The sequence below is a fragment of the Chiloscyllium punctatum genome, chromosome 12 (genome assembly GCF_047496795.1).
Source record: "Chiloscyllium punctatum isolate Juve2018m chromosome 12, sChiPun1.3, whole genome shotgun sequence".
Taxonomy (NCBI): domain Eukaryota; kingdom Metazoa; phylum Chordata; class Chondrichthyes; order Orectolobiformes; family Hemiscylliidae; genus Chiloscyllium; species Chiloscyllium punctatum.
This window is the reverse complement of record NC_092750.1, coordinates 4,970,373-4,982,418: the sequence shown is the minus strand read 5'-3', so window position 1 is coordinate 4,982,418 and position 12,046 is coordinate 4,970,373. Positions and strand designations below refer to the sequence as shown.

The following is a 12,046-nucleotide window of genomic DNA, read 5'->3' as shown; positions in this document are numbered from 1 at the left end:
GGTGGTGCATGTGTGGAGTGAGCTGCCAGAGGAAGTGGTGGAGGCTTGTACAAATGCAACATTTAAGAAGGGTTTAGAGGGATGTGGGCCAAGTGCTGGCAAATGGGACTAGATTAGGTTAGGATATCTGATCAACATTGATGAGTTGGACCGAAGGGTCTGTTTCCATGCTGTAAGTCTCTATGACCTTGATATTCTTCCTAAAGAATGTTTTCTGGAATCATACACTTCGCTTCAGCTGCGGCCTAGCCAATGATTGGTGAAACTGTTTGTTTTCATATTTGATGTCCATGTTTACAAAACCAAGTACAGAGGAACCTCGATTATCCAAACGTCGACTATCTGAATTTCAGATTAACTGAACAAGATCGCAAGGTCCTGATGCTTGGCTAAACTGTGTTATCCAGCATTCAATTATCCAAGTAAAATACTCCACGCACTTGTTGTTTGGATAATCAAGGTTTCTCTGTATGGCATAAGCTTTCTCAATTGCTTTATCAATTTGCACTGCCACCTTTAAGGATCTTTGACCCTGTATGCTTGGGCCCTCTTCAAAATGGAACCATGTGGATTATACATTCTATAGCATTATTTCAAAATGCATTGCTTCACATTTACCTGTATTAAATTGCAACTGTCACGTGTATGTCTGTTTCATCAGTCTAGTTCCCTTACTCTGCCAAAGATTTAGATGACATCAGTCACAATATATTCTATTAAGTCTACACTAGCGAGTTTGGTGTTGATTAACTTAGACATAGTAATATATCTACGCTTCCTTTCCAAAAGCATTGTATAGTTATACTTTAAGATTACAGAATATTTTGAGTATCTTGCTATTATGGCAAATATTTTGCATGTGGCTTTTATTTTACAGAAGAGGGAAATGGTATGCAGGATGTTTTACACGAAATGACTGGTCAGAAGACTGTTCCCAATGTATTTGTCAACAAGGCTCATGTGGGTGGCTGTGACAAAACTCTGCAGGTAATGACGGTTTTGGTGAAAATGCATATAATCCGCTACTAATAAAATCCCATAATATTCTTAAGTTTGTAAAGGAAGTAAGTCTAATATGTGTTTTAACGTATCAGTTTGCACCATTTTTAGCTGTCTTTTTCCCCCCACTGTTAACAGCCTTTTGTCTTTTATACTGGACCTCTACCATTTGTCCTCTTGCTGCTTCTCTGCCTCTCAAAAGTATAAATAGATGATCTATTTTCCATACTTTTCAATTCTGAAGAGGAGCCATGGCAGACTTAAAATGTTAACTCTGTTTCTCTCCATAGATGCTGCCACATCTGAGGTTCTCTAACGTTCTGTTTGTTTCTAACTGATTGTATTGGCTTACTGCTGAGTCTATGATATTGAAAGACTTACAATGGGCACAGACCTGTCCTAAGGTTATATGTTGTGATGGAAGAGTTACGAATTATGAGTTATTTACAATAAACATTATTGGTAATGTTGTGATTGGGATCCTGGCACAGAATCACAAAAACATACTAGCATCAAGGTTCAGCAGGGAAACGGACAGACACGTGGAAGGCTGGCTGTATTACAAGGGGAATGGAGTAGAGTCATATAAATTAGGAGGTCTTACTAAAACACCAGTCAGACCACATCTGGAATATTGTGAATGGTCTTGTTCTCCTTATTAAGGAAATAAACATTAGCATTGGAGGCAGTCCACAAAAGTTTCACTTGGTTGATGCAGGGTGCAGAAGAGTTTTCTGGTGAAAGGTTGAGCAGATTGGGCTTGTACTCACTGGAGTTTATAAGAATGAGACATACTTATTGAAACATACGTTCTTTTCAGGGTAGATGTGGAGAGGTTGTTTTTCCTTCTGAGAGTTCTTAGAATAGAAGTTCATAGAATCCCATCAGTATGGTAACAGGCTCTTCAGCCCAACAAGTCCACACCGACCCTTCAAAGAGTAATCCACCCAGACCCATTTCCCTACTCTTATTACTCTACACTTACCCTGACTAATGCACCTAACCCAGACATCCCTGAACACTATGGGTAATTTAGCATGGCCAATTCACCCAACCTGCAGCTCTTTGGATTGTGGGAGGAAACCGGAGTTCCCGGAGAAAGCCCACACGGACCGGTTGGAATCAAACCAGTGTCCCTGGTGCTGTGAGGCAGTAGTGCTAACTACTGAGCCACCGTACTGTCTTCCATTGAGCTACTGTGCCACCCTAGAGTCTACAATCAGAGGGAATAATCTGAATAAGAGTTGTCCAGTTAGGATCAAGATGAGGAATTTCTTCTCTGAAAGTATTGAATCTGTTGAATTTTCATCACGTAGGGCTGTTGATGCTGGGTAATTAAATGTTTTCAAAGCTTAAATATGTGGGTTTTGAAACAGTGAGGAATTCAAGGGTTATGGGTGAAAGGCAGAAAAGTGGAGTTGATGATTATCAGATCAGCCATAATATCATTAAATGTAGAGCAGACCTGATAGATCAATAGCCCTCCTCTGTTCCTAGTTTTATGGTCTCAAATGGAAATGATCTAGTTGCCATTATGGAGATATGACTTCATGGTGATCGGGGATGGGAGCTGAACATTCAAGGCTTTTTCATATTTAGGATGGTTGGACAAGAAGGAAAAGGAGGTGGTGTTGTGCTGATAATAAGGAATGGGATCAGTCGATTCTGAGGGGAAAGATCTTTGAATCCATGTGCAGAGTCTGTTTGGGTGGAATTAAGGACCAGCAAGATGCAGCAGACATTGGCGATGTTTATTGGCCACCAAATGATAGTGCCAGTGTGAACCATGGAATTAGGATAGCACAATGGTTAGCACTGCTGCCTCATGGTGCCAGGGACCCAGATTCAATTCTGTCCTTTGATGATTGTTTGCACATTCTCCCCATATGTGGGTTTCTGCTGAGTGCTTCAGTTTCCTCCCGCAGTCCAAAGATGAGCAGGTTAGGTGGATTGGCCATGCGAAATTGTCCTGTAGTGTCCAGGGATGTGCAAGATGGGTGGATGAACCATGGTAAATAGTTACAAGGATAGGGTAAAGTGATGGGTCTAGATGGGTGCTCTTCAGAGGATTGATGTAGACTCAATGAACTGAATGGCCTATTTCTGCACTGTTGAGATTCAAATGAAAACTGATTGTGTTATCACATCATCATGAAAATTGTGGCAACCAATTGTTTAGATCGGTATAGGGTACTTCAGGCAATTATGCTTGCATTTGGAAAGTAGGTCCATTTCAGTATTACTCCAGTGATGCAGGTATATGTTAAGTTGAAAACCTTTAGTGTTCGTGGAAGCATATATAAGTTAGTAGCTGGAGTAGGCAATTGATAAAGGGCTTCTGTGTGAAACATTGATTCTCCAGCTCCTCAGATGCTGCTTGGCCTGCTGTGTCTTTCCAGCACCACATTTTTCAACTCTGGTACTCCAGCATCTGCAGTCCTCACTTTCTCCCAATTTGACCCTTGAACCTGCTAAACCATTCACTAAGATTGCAGCTGATCTTTCTGGCCTTAACTTCACTTTACTGCTTATCTCCCCAGAAACCTCACTTCTCTTCTTGAGCAAATGTCAGTCTTACTCTGCCATGGATATATTCACTGACTCACTTGTAAAGACTGTGTATTTTTATTTCTTTATATTTTTGACTCTGGACTAAAATATGAAAATAACAATTTTTGAAAAGCCTGGATTGCAAAAGGGGCTTTTGTACTTTTTTTTAAAAGCAAGCTACTCAGACTGTAAATGGTGGTCTTACTGCTTCTTTCTTCAACCTTTTGGGGTAGAGCAGTTGGGCTAGAAACGAAGATTTGTGGAAAGTGAAATTAGTCCAGCAAAAAGTATCTGCTGATTGAGTTGTTGACCATTTGTGGATGACAAAGGCCATCAGCATGTCAACAGCTATGTGGTTGGTTCTTGGGTAGCTGAAGAACTTGAAGGTATGAATGATACTAACAGTTACCTTCAGACCTCCAGAATGGGAGGTGGTTGTCGGTGCAGTATAAAATATATAAAGCCTGATGAATGTAGTTATTTCATCTTACCAATTGCTGTAAGGTATTGCTTTCAACCAATAAGTCAGAGACTAATATTTTAGCAAGTTTTGAGAAGATTTTTGGCTCAGGCTGAGGTTGTGGATGTAGGTTTGCTCGCTGAGCTGAAAGGTTCATTTTCAGACATTTCGTCACCATACTAGGTAATATCTTCAGTGAGCCTCTGGACAAAGCACTGTTGGTGTTTCCTGCTTTGTATTTGTTTATTATTTGTGGACAGTCACCTTGCTGCCTGTGAGGAAGTGAAAAGAACCAGGAGTTGAAATTGAAGACCAGCAAGTCTTGGCAAGCAGAGTGATCATTTCTGTGAACAAAGGCTGTGGAACTGCTTCCCATTATTTTTCTGTATTTGTGTGTCAGAGGAATTTTATAAGGTGGTTAGAGTTAACTCAGAGTTGCATGTCAATAGTTCATCGTTGTTCACATGTTTTTGTAATAAATAGTCTTTAAGTCAAGGAAACTGGTCTAAACTGGCAGGTAAATTGGAGAATCTTTGCATACATGGGTAGAATATTTAATTTTTGTGACAACTCTAGGAATAGCCCTCACTTCATTGAGGTAGCTGTCACTGCTCTCTAGAGAATTCCAAATTCCACTGACCATCTGAGATCTTATCTGCATCTTGAATGCAAGAGTACTTATTCTGAAACGGCCCCTAAGTTCATAAAGCTCTCACAATGGGAAATACCTTGTCAGCAACTACTATAAAGCCCCTCAGTATTTTAATGTTTCAGCAAGATCTGTTCTTGTTCTCCTAAACTTCCATGAGTATAAACCCAGCTACTTTACTTTTTTTCATAACAACTTCATTCCAACATTTAACCTTGTGAGCATGCCTCCAGCGCAGGCTTCCATACAAATGTGGTCCACACATTTTCTATGTCAGCTTTGCCTCTTTAATGTTATTATGCAGTTTAAGTAAGCCAAGCTATGTTATGAATACTTCAATAATTCTGTTCTTGGTTCCCACAGGCTCATGAAGATGGCTTGTTGAAGAAACTTTTGGAGGGAGGTGAAATGTATGACTATGACCTCATCGTTATAGGTGGTGGTTCTGGAGGACTTGCAGCTTCAAAGGTATAATTACATTTATATTGGCTTTAATACAGGTGCTAAAAGCAATTACTGGGAAATAGGATCTGATTGTAACAATTAGAGTGCATTACATCTATAGGATTGATCTGAAATGTTAAGTTTTTCTCCACATATATTGTTGGACATGCTCAATACCATCATTTTCTGTCTTTTTATTTCAGATTTGCAGAATCTGCAGTGTTTAGCTTTTGTTACAGTTTGGGAACGTGGGACTGGGGTATCATAGCAATTGTGGAGATGTGGCTCAGGGATAGGCAGGACTGGGTATGGATGGTAGAGGAAGGATAGCAAAGGAGGAAATGGGATAGTGCTTTTGATTAGGGATAACATTATAGCTGTACTTGGGGAGGATATTCCTGAGAATCCATCCATGGAAGCTATTTGAGTGGAACTGAGAAATGAGAAAGGGATGATCACCTTATTGGAATTGTGCTACTAAGCCCCCCCTCCACCCCCCCACACATGGTCAGTGGCAAATTGAGAAACAAAATGTAAGAATAATAGGGTGGTTATGGTAGAGAATTTTAACTGTCCAAGCATAGACTAGGACTGCCATAGTGTTAAGGGTTTGGATGGAGAGGAATTTGTTAAGTGCGTACAGGAACATTTTCTGATTCAGTATGTGGGTGTACCTAATAGTGTTTCTCCCTCATCCCCACCTATACCATAAATGCTGCTCCCTCCACACACACTCCAGTTCTGATAAAGAATCATCTAGAGTTGAAAGGTTACCTTGCTGTTTCTCTATGGGTGCTGTCAAAGTTAATTAATTATCTTTCTTCAGGAGTTGTGCAGCTTTGTTGACAAGTGAATACTTTCTTTTGGCAGTTTTAAACATGCTTTTGATTTAGCTGAAATGTCTTGGTCACTTCTAGATATTCATCAACTGTATTTTTAAGCCCTCTTTTGTGCATGAGTTTTGAGATTAGTCATAGCAATTTTAAGGAGGTTGAGTCCAATAGATTGAATATGGCTGAATTTCCTGTTCTGATGGCATAAATCTTGAGTGTTTCGTCTAAAATGAATATGTTGTGTCTTTACTGTTTATAGGAAGCTGCAAACCTTGGAAGGAAAGTCTTGGTGTTTGACTATGTTGTGCCGACACCTATGGGAACTTCATGGGGTAGGTTTGTTTTTAGCCTATTCTTGTTTAGCTCATTTTTCATGAACTTCAATATACATTTAGGTTTTATCACTACATGCAGATACCTTTTCACAATGCACCAAGCTGTAGATTAGTCTTGAGGTTCTTAGTGTGCCGTAAGGGGAGGCAATGGCCTGGGGCAGGGGCAATGGCTGTTTAAGACAAAAGGAGAGAGATTTAAAACTGACATGAGGGACAACAATTTTCAGAGTGGTTGGGGTGTGGAATAAACTTTGAGAGCGTGGTGGATGTGGGCACGGTTTCAGTGTTTAAAAGAGGTTTGGATAAGTACACGAGTAGGAAAAATTTAGAGGGATAAGGGCCAGGGGCAAGAAGGTGGGACTAATTTGGGATTATGTTTGGCATGGAATTCAAATGTTATCCATAGAATCCTACATGTGGGTTGATTATTTGGTTCTGAGAATGAAAGATGAGGCGTTCTTATCATAAAAGTTTAAAACTGCACAAAGGCATGGTATTTAATTTTCATTTATGGTAGGTATATTTGTTTTATATTCAAACATTCTTTCTGCTTTTGTTTTTGACATGGAGAAGTCACTGATAAGACTAGCATTTATTGCCCATCTCTCATTGCTTTTGAAGATAGTGATGTGCTATCACCTTGAACTGCAACAGTCCATATGCTTTGGATGCACCCTGATGATGTTAGGGAGAGGTTGAGTATTTTGACCTAGCAACAGTGAAGGAATGGTGGTATAACTCCAAGCCAGTATGGTCTATGGCTTGGAGGGAAATTTGCAGATTAAATATAACATGGGGAAGTGTGAGTTTATGCACTTTGGCAGGAAGAATAAAAGAGCTGAAATACTGCACTATTGAAGCACAAGAGGCTTGTGCATGAATCAGAAACACCAACACACAAGTTCAGCAAACAATAGACTGGGTAAACAAGTCAGCATCCAGTGGGGTAGCACAGGGATTGAAGATAGACCCTTTGTTTATTGTATGTATAAACTTAAACAGATGAGTGTGTGAGGTGGTGATAAATTTGTGGATGACACAAACATTGTTTGGGAGTTTGATGGTGAGTCGGAAAGTGTTAGGTTACAGGAGGTTGGTAAACATATTGGTCTCATGGGCATTTCAGTGGCATATGGAATTTAACCTTTGAATGTGAGGTGATGCACTTTGGAAGAAGTAACAGGACAAAGAGTACTTGAGGAATGGCAGAGTATAGGCAATCCCTAGATTGTGAATGGGTTCTATAGGGTGAGTCTGTTTGCAATTCGAATCGCAGGGCAATATAAAGCATCCATTTATAAGTGCAAGAAATGTTTGTTTGTCAGGTAATTCAAATTACGTCCCTGTATGGGATTGTGTTTGTAGCTACAAGCTTTGTTTGTCAGACTGTCACAAATTGGGGATGCCCTGTGGTTCAGGGACACACGCCTTTATTGGTTGAGGCATATGTTATGAATAGTGAAGATATGTTGCTGCTGTATAGGACTTTAGTTAAGCATAGTTGGAGTACTGTTTACTGGTCTGTGCGCCATAGGAAGGATGTGGTTGCGATAAGAGGGTGTTAAGAAGATTTACCAAAATGTTGCCTGGGATTTGGCTTTGAAGAGAGGCTGGATAAGCTCAGGTTATTTTCTTTAGAGCAGAGAAGGTTGGGGGAAGTCTTGACGGGAGTGTATAAAATTGAGGGGCAAAAACAGGGTGGATAGTAAACAGCTGTTCCCCTTATTTGAAGGGTCATAACGAGGTCACATAATTTTAAGGCAAAATGCAGGAAGTTTAGAGGAATTTTAGGAAAACAATTTTCACCTAGAGGGTGGAGGAGGAGCAAATTTCTAAAGATGTTGGAATCTGAACTTGAAACAAAAAGTGTTGGAGATCCCAGCAGGTCGGGCAGCATCCATGGAGAGAAAGCAAGCAAACATTTAGAGTCTAGATGACTCTTCATCAGAGCTGAAGTGAAGTGTGGAGGGGGCAGCATTTATGCAATAGTGGGGGCGAAGGGGAGAAAGGATGTTGATGCTGATAGTTCAGATTAAGTGATCAGAGTGAGAGAATGGCAGAACAATGGTATGTCTAACTGCCAGAGAAGACACTCCCACTGAGGTGGGAGGAGGGAACAGAGGGTGACAGAATGTGACAAACACAAAATGTAATACTTGAGTGTAGTTTAGATGTGTAATCTCTCACTGTCTGATTCTATGTTTCTTGGGATGGATAATTGAACCTTAGTTCTTCTTTCAAAGGGAATGAATGGAGTTAAAAATGGGGGAATCTTGCTAAAACATTACATGGCTCTAGTCAGTCCATAGCTGGAATACTATGAATAGTTTTTGTCTCCTTTTATTGAGGAAATGTGTGCTGGCATTGAAGGGATTTTAAGAGAAGTTGAGTCAATTGGGACTATGTGTGGAGCTTAGAAGATCAAGAGGTGATATTATCGAAGCATACAAGATTCTTAGGTTGATAGGGTAGATGTGGAAAGGTTGTTTCCTCTTGTGGTAGAGCCTCTGACCAAAGGGCATAACTTCGGAGTAAGGGTTCACCTATTTAAGACATGACTAATTTCTTCTCTCGGATCATAGTGAATATGTGAAATTCTTCGCAGCAGCGAGCTGTCGAGGTTAGAATCATAGAATACCTACAGTGTAGGAACAGGCCCTTCAGCCCAAATAATCTTCACTGACCCCCCGAAGAGTGGCCCAGCCAGACCCATTTCCCTACCCTATTATCCTATATTAACCCCTGACTAATGTACCTAACTTACACAGATTAGGGTAGATTGTAATAGGTTATCCACTTAACACTCTTGCAGAAGGTGCTTCAATCTTATCTTTGACATTGATGTGGGTTAAGATCAACTAGGAGAAGGCCTTATGCCTGAAACATCGATTCTCCTGCTCCTCAGATGCCGCCTGGCCTCCTGCGCTTTTCCAGCACCACACTTTTCAACTTTGACATTAATGTGCCAGACTGCCATCATTAAGGCTGTGCGTGTTTCTGGGGCATTCTCTTCTGTGTGGTTGTTTAATTGTCCTCCACTGTTCCCGATTAGATGTGCAAAAGTGCATGACTTTGATCTGATCTACTGGTTGTATAATCACATTGTTCTGACTGTCACCTGTGTCTGCTGCTTAGAATGTCTTGTCCTTTGTTAAAGGTTTACACAAACATGGAAAAAGCGAAGGAGTAGGCCATTTATCCATTTGAACCTACTCCATTCAATAAGATAATGGCTGATCTGGTTGAGGTCTCACCTCCACTGTCTTGTCTGTTGCCTTCAACCCTCGATTCCCTTGCTTATTAAAAAAAAAACCCGGTTAATGCCATGTTGATAATATTAGGAATATCTGGTTCTCTGCTGGCTGAACTCCACATTGAGCATTAACACGTTGAGTGTTAATCCCTTGTCTGGTAACAATAGAATAAAGCATGTGTTTAGACCAGTGCCCAAAATAACAGAAGTGACAGGTGAATCCATTCCTGAAAGCTCTCCCATTGATCAGGACAACCCACTCATAGTCTTGACCAATCAGAAAAACATAAGTAGAATAGAAATAAACAATAAGGAGAAGATGTGCCAATCACAGGCTACTTCTCTTCTGTGCTTGCTGCTGACAGGCAACCTATCACCAATTAATATTAAAAATCACATGACACCAGGTTATAGTCCAACAGATTTAATTGGAAGCACGAGCTTTCAGAGCGCTACTCCTTCATCCAGTACAGTTGTAGATGCATGCATTTGCTTCAGATAGGTATTATGATGAAGGTAATGTCAAGTATCTTTTTTCCCTTTTGGTGGTTCCCTCATTATTTTCCACCAGCCCAGTCTGGGAGAAGCATGCTTTGGAGTTCGGTCATGAGTGATGCTGCTGAACCACTCTTGGTGATAGATATTGAAGTGTGCAACCCAGAGCACCTTATATCCAAAAGATCCATGCTATAGATTTCAGGAGGACATTGTTTTTCTGATTTATTTTTGAACTACTGTCTCCCTCACCTGTTCTTGTTTGCAGGACTTGGAGGTACCTGTGTAAATGTTGGTTGCATTCCAAAGAAGTTGATGCATCAAGCTGCTCTCTTAGGCCAAGGCCTCTCAGATTCCCGTAAATTTGGCTGGGAATTTGATGAGAAAGGTAAGGCTTGAGGTAACTCGGCAATAGTGAATATTTTGTGCTTTAGAATCTGGTTTCTCCAGTAAAACACAAGGTAGTTAGTTAACACAGCTGTAAAGCATCTAAAATCAATTCAGCCATTTTATATCATGTAGAAAATATCAAGTTTGTTAAATTGTAATGGGTTGCAATGAAAAAATTGCCAAAATCTGCTGAATATGGAAATTCACCTGTTTCATTAATTACTTTTGAGTAAGGGGACGTCTCACTTCTACGTTCCCTTGTACATTATTCCAGTGTAAAAGTTGGTTGTTGTTAATTCTTGATGGCCTCCGAATAGGCAACTTGAATGTAGAAGCCCACTTGTAGGTGTATAATGAATGTGACTGCGACTAATACCAATATCAAAGAACAATTTAAAAAAAATAATTCAGGCTTTCCTTTGTCACGTTTCTCTATTGGACTTCTAAAGAGGATTTGTGTTACAGATACATAAAAACATGCCATTCAGCCCAACATGCTAGCATGTACCCTTCATTCCAGTGCCTTTACTCATCCTATACTTGTTCCTGTTTAATTCATTTTCACTTTCAGCTATGCATACAAACCTTGAATGTCAAGATACTGAAATCTATTTTTTGCTTTTACTGACAAGGCAACAAGAAATGAGAGCTTTTATACAGCAAATCTGTTATTAAATGGCATTCATGGAACCAGGGGCTGTGCCAATTGATCAGATATTCTGGTTGATCAAGAAGTCTACATAATCAGTGTAAAAGCATACACTATGTAGTAGAAATGTAATGCAGGGGATATGTACATCATTGTTGCACTTTATTTACAGCATATATCACTTAAATAATATGCAACTTTACCTTAAATAAAACCAATGAGGAGAGAGTCTTCTCGCTCTCACCCGCAGCTGTTTACTTGGACATTGCGGACAGCATGATAGTACAGTAAACCACCAGCATTTCAGGTCTATAATTTTTTACCAGATTATTTAGAGTGCCAGTCCATAAGGTTCCAGTTAAAGCAAAGTTTGCTGTGTTTTAGTTTTAGGAGTTGCAGTGCTTGCAATGCGGGGTAGAATTGTTGTCTTTAAAATGTTTCACCTGTTTATTTGGAAGGATTTGAAAACTTTATTTGAGGCTTCTCCAATAATGGAGACCTATGTAATGGTGGCAGTAAAGATCAAGATTCTATATTCTACAGGCTGTTAACTATACATTATCAACACTAACATGAGCATTTTTCACTTTTTTTAATGACTTACAGTTCACCACAACTGGGCTAAAATGAAAGATGCCATTCAGAACTACATTGGTTCTCTCAACTGGGGCTACAGGGTGGCATTGCGAGACAAGAAAGTAACTTACAGTAACAGCTATGCAGAGTTTGTGGAACCACATAAGATAAAGGTATGTAATGTTTCTGCATTTAATCTTAATTAGTTTGAATTATTCCCTCGAATTAGTGCTTTCGCTTGCACTCTACTCCCTGACCTCTAAAGAACATGTCTAAAGAAGTAAAAACGACACTGAAAGCAAGACAGATATTTGCTCATTGTAAGAGATACTAAGTTAAATGTTTGAGCTGATAAAAGGCAGGAAACCTGGATATTTTCCAAATCTTGCTGAATTCGGACCTGACTGTATTTC

At 39.9% G+C, this 12,046-nt stretch overlaps 1 protein-coding gene across 2 annotated transcripts in view; it reads left to right on the top strand.

The window, feature by feature from the left end:
- Nucleotides 1-12,046, top strand: part of txnrd3 (thioredoxin reductase 3) — a 63,329-nt gene that overhangs the window by 17,239 nt on the left and 34,044 nt on the right. For both annotated transcript variants that reach the window (XM_072581781.1, XM_072581780.1), the window contains 5 exons: nucleotides 878-987; nucleotides 5,022-5,126; nucleotides 6,195-6,267; nucleotides 10,287-10,406; nucleotides 11,664-11,806. In XM_072581781.1, coding sequence (XP_072437882.1) covers nucleotides 878-987; nucleotides 5,022-5,126; nucleotides 6,195-6,267; nucleotides 10,287-10,406; nucleotides 11,664-11,806 — 551 coding nt within the window. The remainder of the gene's footprint in view (nucleotides 1-877; nucleotides 988-5,021; nucleotides 5,127-6,194; nucleotides 6,268-10,286; nucleotides 10,407-11,663; nucleotides 11,807-12,046) is intronic.